This window comes from Theropithecus gelada, chromosome 6 (assembly GCF_003255815.1).
Source record: "Theropithecus gelada isolate Dixy chromosome 6, Tgel_1.0, whole genome shotgun sequence".
Classification (NCBI taxonomy): Eukaryota; Metazoa; Chordata; class Mammalia; order Primates; family Cercopithecidae; genus Theropithecus; species Theropithecus gelada.
This window is the reverse complement of record NC_037673.1, coordinates 146,701,999-146,714,246: the sequence shown is the minus strand read 5'-3', so window position 1 is coordinate 146,714,246 and position 12,248 is coordinate 146,701,999. Positions and strand designations below refer to the sequence as shown.

General features: G+C 54.4%; 1 protein-coding gene across 3 annotated transcripts in view; it reads left to right on the top strand.

Annotated features, from left to right (window-relative positions):
• Positions 1-12,248, top strand: part of CAMK2A (calcium/calmodulin dependent protein kinase II alpha) — a 70,373-nt gene that overhangs the window by 40,700 nt on the left and 17,425 nt on the right. For 2 of the 3 annotated variants that reach the window (XM_025387196.1, XM_025387197.1), the window contains exons 12-14: positions 1,215-1,257; positions 3,834-3,874; positions 10,190-10,238. In XM_025387196.1, coding sequence (XP_025242981.1) covers positions 1,215-1,257; positions 3,834-3,874; positions 10,190-10,238 — 133 coding nt within the window. Of the gene's footprint in view, positions 1-1,214; positions 1,258-3,833; positions 3,875-9,200; positions 9,234-10,189; positions 10,239-12,248 lie in introns of all 3 variants that reach the window. The other variant, XM_025387195.1, reaches the window with a different exon arrangement.

Sequence of the window (12,248 nt, the reverse complement as noted above, 5' to 3'; positions counted from 1 at the left end):
AGCCTGGGTAACAGAGCGAGACTCCATCTCAAAAAAAAAAAAAAAGAAAACAAGAATGGGAACGTGTTCCAGACAGAGGGAACAGCTTGTGCAGAAGTTTGGAAGTGTGCCTGACCCCTTAGGGGCACCACAAGTGGTTCAGAGTGGCTGGGGAGAGCTTTGGGGATGAGACGTGACTGAATATGAGACCTTCATGGGGGAGGGGCCCCAGCTGCCAAGTATTGTGGAGGAATGGCTGAGGCACTCAGATAGTGATCGTGGCCCCGATGAAGCTCAGTGGGACCCAGGTGGGCCCAGAGCTTCACATTCTTGCAGGTTCTGTGTGCTCTCAGGGTGGTGACAGCTCCTGGCCTGGCCTTTGCCAGGCACTAAGGGGACCCTGGCCAGTGGAACAGAGGAGTCATCAGCACACTGGGGATGATGAGGGAAGAGGCAGAGGCCCCAGCTCTTGTGGAACATCCTTACCTGCCGCTCCTAGGCCTGGAGTGGAGGCTCAGGATGGGGACACAGACTAAGGGGTGGTGGCCAGCATGATGCCAGGAGAACTGAGTCCCATCCCCATCCTGCAGTGGAAGCTGTGTCACAGAGGAACTCTCAAAATATCAGAATCAGGGATTCTTAACATCATAAGCAGTGGGATTCAGACGGTGTCAAGTCAGGTCTGAATCAGATGGCTCTGGAACCAAAGGGGCCATTGACCCCCAGCCTGCTTGTTGATGGAAGAGGCTTTCTCCACATTGAGGGTCCTCCTGGATTCTCTGAGCTCAGGGGACATGGAGGGATGAGCTAGTCCTGGAGCAAGATGCTCTCAGCATGGGGCAGAGGGCTAAGAGGTGGGGACACAAGGTCTCCTATTGTTGCCCAAGCAAGAAAAGTCCATCGTCTTTAGGAGCCTCTGCTGGTAGGTGTCCCTCAAGTTAAGTTCATCAGCTTGGGCCAGGCCAAGGGGTCCATTAATATCTGCCCCTAGGGCGGCCTTGTCCTAGGAGCTGTGCTGGCTAAAGCCTAGCTCACCCCGACTTCTCCGGGGGCGAGGGATGGGCTCTGGGCCAGGTTTGGGGTTGGGACAAATGGAGGGGCTGGGCAGAGGCTTTGGCTTCCTCTCTGAATGCAGTACCTGCCTCTCCTTCTCCATGGCCCTCCCGTCTCTCTGTCCCTCCTGTGTCCCTTCACTCCGGCCTCCTCTCCTACTGCCCTCTTCTTATCTCTTGCAGGGAGCCATTCTCACCACGATGCTGGCCACCAGGAACTTCTCCGGTAGGTGGCAGGACCTTGGGGTCCCCAGTAAGCCCTGCACCAGTTCACTGGGGGCACTGTCCTGTCAGATATTTGGATGCTCCCAGGTCACTGGGCCTGAGGAGAGCGAGTTGCAGAGGACTCTGTGACTAAGGGCTTAGCTCACCTGCCCTGGCCTGTGCCCAGAAGTGAAGAGGGGTCAAACGTTAGCAAGCCCAGGGCCCACCAGGACTGGTTAGAGATTTAGTCTGGCTCCCCACTCCTACAGCAGTGCTGGGGTTCTCAGGCCGGACTGCCTAGAGGGGAAGGCTTCCGATTGCAGGGGGCTGAGGTCTAGGTGGGATGGAGCCAGGTCCAGGGAGTAACAATATTGCCCACCATGATTGGAGCCCTGTGCTACGCAGTCCCGTGCTTCCACTCAGGTGGCCTGCATGACAAGGTAGCAGAGGGGATGCTGGGGGTGCTGCCATTCCTATTTTTGGGATGAGGAAGCAGAAGCTCAGGAAGGTGAGCTCTGACTTGTCCCAGGTCGCATGGCTAGAGAGGCAGAGCCTGCATTCAGCACAGGTTTGACCAACCCCAGAGCAAGTGCCCTTAACTGGGCTGGGTCACCAGGGAGTCGAGGGCAGGAGCGTCCCAGGCCCTTGGCCAAACGGGGCTGGTTAAGGCAGGGAGTGCCCAATCACCTGAGGCATGTGGCTTCGCAGAGAGAAGGGGAAGGGATTATTGTCAGGGTTTAGCAAGAAGCTCCTCTTGGCACATCAGAGAGAGCTGGGGCCAGTGCCCGCCAGAGGCTTCCTTCTGGGGGAGCGCAGGCCACTGGCAGGCAGCAGAGCAGATATAGATAGCAGATAGAGTAAAGCTCACCCGAGGGGCCCTCTGACTGGGGCTGGGGCCAGCCGAGAAAGCTGCTGCAGATTTGTGGCCAGCACCACAGCAAGAGGGCAGCTCTGAGAAGGGGGCAACCGACTGCATTGAGTGGGTCCACCTGCCCATGTAACCAGTTGGGAAGAGTGAGACCCAGAGGTGGGCAGATACTAGAACTTCTGACTGGGCTTTTCCCACCTCATTAAACTGCCTTCCCACCCTCTCCCTGGACAAGGATCGTGCCATTCCGTCAACTGAAAGATGAGCTACCTACACAGTCAGAGTCTTTTTTTAACAACTGAAGCACCCTAGAGAACTCTAGTCCTGAGCTCACAAAATGGCGGCCTGTGAGCTGGATTGAATCTGTTAATATGCTTTGTGGAAGTAGAGGTGTTTTAAAAAATTTTTCAAATGAGTTTCTAACACTTAAAAATTAGGAAATTTCATAGAAAACTCCAGATTGCTCTCGTCTCTTGAAAAGTAGATGGTGTGGCCTCACTGGACCCACAGTCCTGTGACAGTAGGCTGGAGCTGAGAGGGGCGTCAACCTTGAGGCTCAAGGAGAAAGCACTCCCCCTGCCCCACCGCACGTCCTAGTCCAACCCCCCAAAGCCTGTGGCGAATGGACAGCCATTCCTGTCAGCTTCTGGATCCAGAGGTGGCACCTGCCTTGGTTTGCAAGTAGGGAGCTTGGAATGAGAACCTTGAAGGGATCATAGGTGGAAATGTGGGGGTAACTGGGAAGGTAACCTGCCATGAGCCCCATGCCTCAGAGCCCCTGAGGCATCAGTGGCTCATGTGACTCTCCTCCTAACTCCCCGTCTCAAGGCCACCAGGAGAAGTCTTATCATGGCTACCATTTCCTGAGCATGTGCGGCATATGTGCCAAGTGCTGTGCTAAGTACTTCGCAGATACCTTGTTGCATTTAAGGCATTTGCTTAAGTCTGAAGCAGCCGGATGCCAGTGGGCAGGGCTGGACATTCAGGCCATTTCCTGGCTGATGCCTACTTCCAGGGCTCTGGCCAGGAAGTGAGGAGGGAGGTAAGGGGAAATGACAGCAGGGGAGGCTCCCAGAGAGCTGTTGCTCTTCTTGTCCCGGCCACCCGGGCCATAGCCAGAGCCAGCATGGGGCTCTGGAGTCTAAGGTTGGGGAGGTCTATATGGCCTGAGGAGAGAGGCAGGGGATAGGTGCTTTGGCAGGGTGGGCCCCAGTGGGGGCATCTGCTTCTTGTTACCCGTCAGACGCAGCCTGCAGCTGTCCAGAGTGAGTAGGCAGGGCTGACACATGACCTCCGCAGCAGCGTGGGGCTAAAATTAGAGAGGGCCAGGGCCGGGAGGGCGTGTCCAGCCTGGGGCCAGGCAGCCAGGCCTAGGGTTGGCCACCGCCAGCACGGTGGTGACGGGAATTCAGAGGGAATCCCCGGGCTGAAACAGCAGCCCACAGTCCTGGGACGTGTTGGACACCTCCCTCAACCCATGAAGCCAGAGGGTTATGCTTGAGATTGCTGAGAAGGCGGGGAACCCAGGCCCACCCAGCGGGCGACTGGCAGTCCCTGGGCTGCCAAGGAGGAAGGAGGAGGAAGAGGAGGAGGCCTCCCCCAGGATCACTGGGCCAGCTCTGCTCCCTGCGGTCTGCCCTCCGGCTGCCTGTGGATGCTGCTCTTCCTCGCCCTGTGGGCCCTGGTGCCCTGCCTGGTGTTGTTAACCCTCTACTTTTTCTCCTCCACAGGAGGGAAGAGTGGGGGAAACAAGAAGAGCGATGGTGTGAAGGTAAGCCCCTCCAGGAGCCTGGCAGGCTTGGCTCTGGCAGCGCTTCTGCCAACAGAGACCGGCTTTCAGGCCTGGAGCAAGACCTGGGCCTTGCTGATGGTGTCCTGGGCAGACGTGGGCCACATTCATGGCCAGGCTGTCTCCAGACCCAAAAGCTGGGCTTCGGTGCCCACCGTCACGCCGTGACTGTTGGGGGCAGTTGGGAGAAGGGGGACTGGAGGAGGGTGGAAGTGACAGTTGTGCTGGGGCTGGGGCAGATGCAAGGAAAGGGGCAGGTCAGAAGGAGATTTCTGTGGTTCTCCAGGGCTGGAGAGCTGGTGTGCAAGAGAGGGTGCAAGGAGATGACAGAAATGGTCATGAGGGGTGACCTCCGTCCTGCCTATGTATGGGCTGGATGGGGCCCCTGCCCCCCTGTACAGCTTAGTCCCACCCAGAAAGCTCGTGGAGGATGGACAGCCATTCCTCTAGGCTTTGGGTTCCAAGGTGCCCCCTCCCGCCAAGGCCTACTGGTGCTGGTTCAGTGCCAGAATCCCCTCCTGGCTCCAAGGGCCTGCCCTGTCCCACCCCTAGAGCCCGAGTTACCCTGCAGTCCCTCCACAACCTGCGGTCCTCCTTCCGTCTCTTCTCTCTTCTCCCTCTGCTCTCTGGGGCCTGGTCCCCTGCTCTCTGCAGTTCCCTCCTCCTCTGCCACTCAATCTTATCCTCTCTTGAGACCCTGCCTTTTTCTGGGCTTAGAGCCCTGCCTGGCTAGGGCCCCAGGGCTGGGGTGTGCCCGGGACATTGGAAGGTGTGGGATGCTGTATGAATACAGCCAGGTGTGCTGGTGGCTTGATGGCTTTGTTTAAAGAAGCATTTATGGTCTCTGGCCGCTGGTTTTGGTCTGTCAAGGTTGCATGGGAGGGAGTCTGGGCTAGATGTCCAAGGCCAGGATTGGGTCTCCCCTCTGCCCTTAGCCTTCTCCTCCCAGCTTGAGTTTTCCCATAAGTACAATGAGTGGGGTGTGAATTTGATGATCATTTCCAAGATTGCAGCTTTAAAAACAAACAAAAAAGGCAAGAAAATCCTATCTAATTATTCTCCCTTCTCATCTTGGGTGCTAGAGAAATGCATAATTATCTGGTTACTAGTCCAAGACAGTGGTTTTCAAATTGAACTCAGATCCCAAAGGTACTGACTGGGGAGGCACCTCTGGCAGTACATGGAGTGCAGTGGGATATGGAAGGTGCCAGGTTTACATGGTTCTGGGCTTCTCATACCCACTTCAACCAGAACATGACCATGGTGAAGACAGCCCTTGGGCTTGCCTGCAGCTAGACCTTGACTGGGTATTTACATTCCCTGAGCCTGTGCTTCTTCATTCATGCAATGAGGTTAAAAGAGGTCTCCACCTCCTAAGGCTATTGGTGAGGATTAACTAATACAATGCGCGTTGAGAGCTTAGCATGGTGCTGGTATAGAGCTTAGCATGGTGCTGGTATGCAATACACACTCGCGAGATGCTAGGCACTATTATCTTTCCTCTATTTTATGTATTAGACTTTTGGGTAAGATTTCTCTTGAAAACAAAGTTTTCTCAAGAATATTTGAAAACCACAGATCTAAAGTCAACTTAATTTATAAAGTTAATAGGCACTCATTTCAAATCCTGTAATGGAATCTGGCATTGAATTTTGGCTTGCCTGCTGTTTTGGGTTAACCCTGAGCCAACTCCCCACCCCTCTGTGTGTAGGGGTAACGGAGGGATGTGCAGTGTGGAGCTGCCAGCTTTGGAACAGCTGGGGCCCTCTCTGACCCCTGTGTGGAGATACTGAGCTAGGGGTGCTGGGCCCCCTGGGGAAAGCAGACTCCCTAGCCCCGATTTGGGGGATGTGGGGACAGAGACCATAGACACTGGTGGGTTAAGGAGGTAGAGCGAGAAGCTGCCCTGGTCTGCTTGGCTCTTGGATGTGGCCTTGGTAGAGGCTGGGCAAGGGGTCAGGAGAGGCCTCCATCAGGCTGGTTCTTGGGAAGAAGTGCTAATTAGCTCTTTTAGGGCAAGGCCAGGAAGCAGAAGCTGTCAGATGGCAAGGACAGCTCACAGCATGGTGGGGCTCTGCTGGCCACTGCAGGCTTTCCAGTGGGCACAGCTGGACAAAGCGTCACTGCTTCCTGCAGTGCAGGACACACTTCTCAGGGTGGCCTGGGTGTGGAAGAAGAGGAGCTCGAAGGCCACTCCTGGCCCAACCATCTCTTTGTAGCTCAGCCTCCTTCACTCCCTTGGATGGAGGAGGGAAGAAGTCCTATTGGAAGATGAGAATAACCTGGGGGCCTGGCCCAGGATTTGGGGAACCTGGCCTGCCATGTCTTGCTCCTGGAAGGAGTGTGGGGAGAACAGCAGAGCTGGGGGTCCAGGTGCATTTTCAGTATGATTGAAACTGGATGGCAAGTCAAGAAGCCATGGGTTTGAGTCTGGGCCCTACCGTTCTCCCCCTGGGGGACCCAGGCCAGCGATTCTGTTGCCTGTTCCAGGGGAGCACAGCAGTTCTTTGCAGGGGGCTGGTGAGAGGGTCACAGCAGAAGGGCCTGGTGGAGCCACATCACAGGCTCCTTTAACTATCTCACCTTCAGCCCAGTGGGGAGGCACACGTTCCTCCTACCGCTGCGTGGCTGGAGACAAACCCCATTTCATCCGGGGCTTAACTGAAGAGGCAGTGATTGGCTCCAGCACTGCAGGAATGGCAGAGATATGATGCTATATTGTACTTTATGGGCCTTGAAGGGCTTTTCAAGGCGAATTTTGACTGTACTGTTTCTATCATCCTTGCTAACTTTGGAACCATGCTTCCACATGTAGTTCTAAGAGATGTGATTTCTACTTTTGGTGAAAGAGGGAGATTTCTACTTTCAGTGAAAGTCCCTTTAAATCGAACTAAAGTGCTGATCAACGCGAGATTATTAGCATCATCGTTTGTGATTCAGGGAAGTAAAGCCTTTCTATCACCAAGAAGCAACGTCCCCCTCCTGGCCACCCCTAGGCCTGGACTTCTAGGAGGAGGGCCGACTGCTCACTCCCCTCAGCCCCACTCACTGCCCCTGTTGGTGTCCCATTGTGCATCGTGACTTCTCTCCCCATGTCCCATCCTGTCACTGTGCGTCCGATTCTGATGCAGTCTCTGCTCTGTGTTTCCTCCTCGTGTCCCGCCTGGAAAATCCTGGCCCCTGCGCGGCTCCTCAGGTTTCTGCTGACAGCTGAGCTGTGTGGGACCTGGCCTCTTCCCCATTCTGTGCCTGGCCTGGCTCCAGCCAGGGAAGGAGGACAACCAGGAGAGAGGGGAGGGGAGTGGAGGAAAGAGGGAAAGAAGGAAGAGAGAGAGGAGGAGGAGAGGAGAGGGAAGAGGAAGGGAGAGGAGAAGACAGGAAGAAAAGAGAGGGGAAGGGAGGGGAAGAGAGGAGAGGAGAGAAAAGAGGAAAAGAAGGAAGAGAGGAAGAAGGAGGAGTTGAGGAGAGGGAAGAGGAAGGGAGAGGAGAAGAGAGGAAGAAAAGAGGAAGGAGGAGAGGGGAGGGGAGGAGAGGAGAGGACAGGAGAAGAGAGGAGAGGAAGAGGAGAAGAAGGAAGAGAGGAAGGAGGTGGAGGAGAGGCAAGGGAAGAGGAGAGGAAAGAAGAGAGGAGAAAAGAGGGAGGAGGAGAGGAGATGAGAGGAGAGGAAGGAAGAGAAGAAGGAGGAGAGGGGAGGGTCAGGGAGCAGAGTAAAAGAGAGAGGAGTGGAGAAGAAGAGAAGAGAGGAAGAAAAGAGGAAGGAGGAGAGAGGGAAGGAGACAGGGGAAGAGAGGAAGAAAAGAGGAAGGAGGAGAGGAAGGAGAGGAGGGAGGAGAGGGGAAGGGAGGGGAGGAGATGAGGGGCTGACTGCAGGCTGGTGACTGTGGAAACCACACCATCCAGCCCAGCTGGGGAAAATGCAGGGTCTGTGAGCATTTATGCCCCTCTGAGCACATGGGCATTGGAAGTGCCCAGCAAGCCACCCTGTCCCCTCTGTGGAGGCCCTGGATGGAAGGCACAGGGCCTTGAGTTCCTGGCAAGCAGAGGCTCACTGGATCTTAGAGTCAGAAACCCAGAATTAGACCTGAGACCCTCAAGGCATATCCAGCGCCTCCCATGGCAAAGGCCTACCCTGTGGGCTCCTTGAGTCCCTTCTTTGCAGCAGGCAGAGGGGCCTCCTGGCCTCTCCGGTGTAAGGGCATCTAGGATAGGATGAGCCTTTGGAGAGGGGTCTGACTATGGGTGCCTGGAGATCTGGACAGAGGAAAGAGTCTGAATGTAGGGCCTGGGTTCTAGCCTCAGCTCTGTTAGCGGGTTGCTGTGAGGCCTTGGGCAGACCACTGCACCTCTCTGGGCCTCAGTGTCTCATCTGTGCAATGCAAGGGTCAGTCTTCACCTACCACCTTCTGTGAATGGGAGTCTTTAAGACTCCTGGCTTGGAGAGCTGAGGGAAGGAGAAGGTAATTTACATTTGTCCCCCTCTCCCTCTCTTGGTTCCACAGCCAATATAGGGGGTGCTACAAATCCCCAAAATGCTAGTGTAGGCTGAATGGCAGGGCCAAAAGACTCAAGTTCTAGACCCAGCTCCACTTCTGGCTGAGCCTCAGTTTCTCCATCAGCATAAAGGGGTGGAATAGGCCAGCCACCGGGAGGTTGTGAATGCAAGCTGGATTTCAAAGGCTACTTAGAGGACTGGCTCCCACGCTTGGCCCTGCTTTGGCATCACCTGCAGATATTGTTTCAAATGGAGATGCTCAGACCGCACCCCAGACGTAGTTATCAAACTCCTCAGAGGGGACCTGGTTCTGTTTATTGTAACAAGTTTCCCAAGTGACTGTGACAGTCAATTGGGAATGAGGTCCTCCTAGCCGAGATGCACGGGGAGCCTAGGAGAAGACATTGGGCCTCACCTCCAGGCCTGAGCACCCTTTGTCCTTCAAGAGCACTGGAATCTGGAGGCCTCCAGTGACTGGCATCCAGAGCCAGGATTGGCTTTTGCCATCAGAGTTAGGCAGGGTGGGTAGCCCTGGTCCCAGGGAGGCTTGGCCATGAGCTTGGCTGTTAGATTGCTAGACCCAGACAGTGTGCATGAGGACCCAGAGCTTCAGGCCGAGGACTGGCCCTGCCAGGTCAACTGTTGCTGGTGGCCTTGACTCCTTGACTCCTTGTCCCAATGCCAAGCCGACAAAGGACTACAGAGGATGACCCCGAGGCCCATCCTCCTCCCAAACCTCCCCTGTCGTTCCTCTGCTCCCTGCCGTTTTCACGCTGTGTCTTTTCCTGTCCCATCTCTTCTCCTTGTTTTTCCAGAAAAGAAAGTCCAGTTCCAGCGTTCAGTTAATGGTGAGTGTCTGCCGTCTCCTAACGCCGGTAAATGCTGGGCCTCGAACCCTTTGCTCCTGCCTCCCTCCTGCAGGCTGCACTGGGAACCTGGGGCGGGGAGAGGGTGCTCAGGGCGTGCTTGGTACGTGTGCCTTGTGTGACAATATGTGTGTTGTGTGTGTGTGTTGTTTGCGTGTTTCTGTTGACACCTCCAACTCCACGGCCCAGACCAGCAGGCTGACAGCAGACCTGAGACCCTCCTCGGGTAGGAAGGTGGATCTGAACCCAATCCTATGTCCAGCCCTTGGCTTCTCGCTTCTCCCTGCCCCTCTGCTCTAGACTCATCTCAGGCTTGGTTTGTGCCAATCGCGGCGAGGGTGGGGCTTGGTTTGGCCAAAGTAGTAGGTGCCACGGAGGCCCCTCTTGAGCTGGTGTAAGGCTACCAGGCCCGCCGGTGGTAGGGGAGCCACCGGCCCTGCCTCTGTCTAGGGTCCAATGGTGGCATGGTGGCCCACCTCCCTCTTCTGGTTCCATTGCTGTCTCACTCAGTCGTGTGGTTTTTCTCCCCTCTGAAGAGCCCACTCTCTCTCACACTGGGCCTCCCTCTCTCTCTCTTCCTCCCCTGCCAGTGTGTGTTCCTCCCCACTCTGCGGCCGCCATGGTGTCTCTCTGCTCCTCCACACCCCTTCTTCACCCCCTCGAGCAGAAAGGACCCAGCACCCCCCTCAGCTCTTCCAGGAAGGCCAGGGTTCTCCTTGCAGCCATCCCTTTCCCCCACCCCAGCCCCCGGCCACCTGCTCAGCTGGGCCCTCCCCGTGTTGAGGCTGGAGAATCTGACAGGGTTTTCAGGACAGCATCCGGAAGGCAGAGCCTGTGAGGCTCACAGAAACCAGCCGCGTCACCAGGCAGCCAGGGCCTGGCCATGCCTCGTCCCGCTCCCAGGCAGGCCTCACCATCTCCTGTATTCTCTTTGGCAGGAATCCTCAGAGAGCACCAACACCACCATCGAGGATGAAGACACCAAAGGTAGGGAGGGGCCTTCAGTGTGGGGACCCCTTAGACTTCCTGGAACCAGCTGGACAGACCCCCTTTTCCTGACAGCTCCCATGTGCCAACCTCGTTTCTTGCTCGTCTACAGAGAGCTTCACTCTGGTGCCTTATAAACTGGGCACACCGGGAGGCACCATTCCCATGGGGTGTACTAGAACTACTGCTGGTGCGTAGATAGGTTTTCTTATTTTATCTATTTATTTTTTTATTTTTTGAGATGGCGTCTCGCTCTGTCGCCCAGGCTGGAGTGCAGTGGCGCGATCTCGGCTCACTGCAACCTCTGCCTCCTGGGTTCAAGCGATCCTCCTGCCTCAGTTTTCCAAGTAGCTGGATGACAGATGCCCACCACCACACCTGGCTAATTTTTTGTATTTTTAGTACAGATGGGGGTTTCACCATGTTGGCCAGGCTGGTCTCAAACTCCTGACCCCAGGTGATCTGCCCGCCTTGACCTCCCAAAGTGCTAGGATTACAGGCATGAGCCGCTGCGCCCGGCGGGTTTTCTTATTTTAGAGAATATATATTATATGTGTATTAGAGAAAAATTTAACATATTCAAGTCATAAGTGTTTGGTAATGGTATATACATGTTCCTTTTGCAATAAGTGTTTTTGAGTTTCCTTTACTATTATTACTTCACTATTATTACTATTATTACTTCATTACTATATATTACCATTATTACTATTATTACTTCATTATTATTACTATTAATAACAATAAAATTATTATTATTTTTAAAAAACATGAAGTAATAATAGTAAAAGGAAAGGAGAGAAAAATCCAGAAAGCTCCAGTGGCTGAAGTATGGGAAACACTGCACAAGACCCACCAAAGATGCCGGCGCCACTGAAGCTAGTGGTCAGCAGTCCTCAAAAGCTCTCAGGTGGGGGAAGTAAAGTGTCAGGTAACTGACTGGATTGTGAGCAAGAACAAAACAAAAATAGTAATAAGTGCGGCCATTTATAGAATGCTTGCCGTGCGCTAACCCCGGTCTCAGCACCTTATCTGGACTGACTCCTGGAGCGTCACAATAGCCCATGAAGTAGGTGTTGCCGTGAACCTCATTCTACAGCTGAGGAAACAGAGGACAGAGAGGCCGGGTACGTTGGCCTGTACTCTGTTGTCCTGTGGCTTGCAAGGATGGGGCCAGGATTTGAACTCAGGCAGTCGGATTCTAGAGTTTGGCTGGTAACCACCACTCTGAAGGCCTTGGTGCTGGAAAGTGCCCTTGGAGCTTGGAGGAAGAGGCAGGGATTGCTGACTTCTGCCCTGGGGACACCAGATCCTCCAAGTGTTAGCAGCCAGCCCTCCTCCTTCCCCAGGACAGGGAGCTCAGTGGTTCACACACTCAGGTGTGTAGCAGAGATGCCTGGTGGTATTGGTAGTGGGGGAGTCTCTGAAATATGAAAAAAGGCCGTTGACCTGGAGGGAACTCAGCAGTACCAGTTTAGATATTTTGCCTTAGAATTCAGAGATGGGAAAAAGAGCACTCTATTATGTAGGAAACATTTTTGTATAATTGTGATTCAGGCTTTAAGGCAATTTTGACACACCACATACCACGGCTGCCTCCTGATGCTGCCAGGATGCCTGGAAGATGAGCCCCGCCCTGCGTGTGTCCCTTCCTGGTCATTCCCAACTTGGGGGGTTGTGGATACTCTGTCACCACAACCTGGCCCTAGAGCAAATCCATCTTCTGTGATGGCACCAGAGACAACTTGTAAAAATACATTATCTTGAACTACTCAGGAGGCTGAGGCAGGAGGATCCTTTGAGGCCAGGAGTTTAAGGCTACAGTGACCTATGATGGTATCTGTGAATAACCACTACACTGCAGCCTGGGCAACATAGCAAGACCCTGTCTCTTTAAAAAAAATAAAGGAATGAATGAGAAAATACACTATCTTGAAGAATTCCCTGGTAGGGTCAAGTCAGCCTTCTAGTTTCACAAAAGCCCAGTGTTCTAACCACATTCCCAGCCCT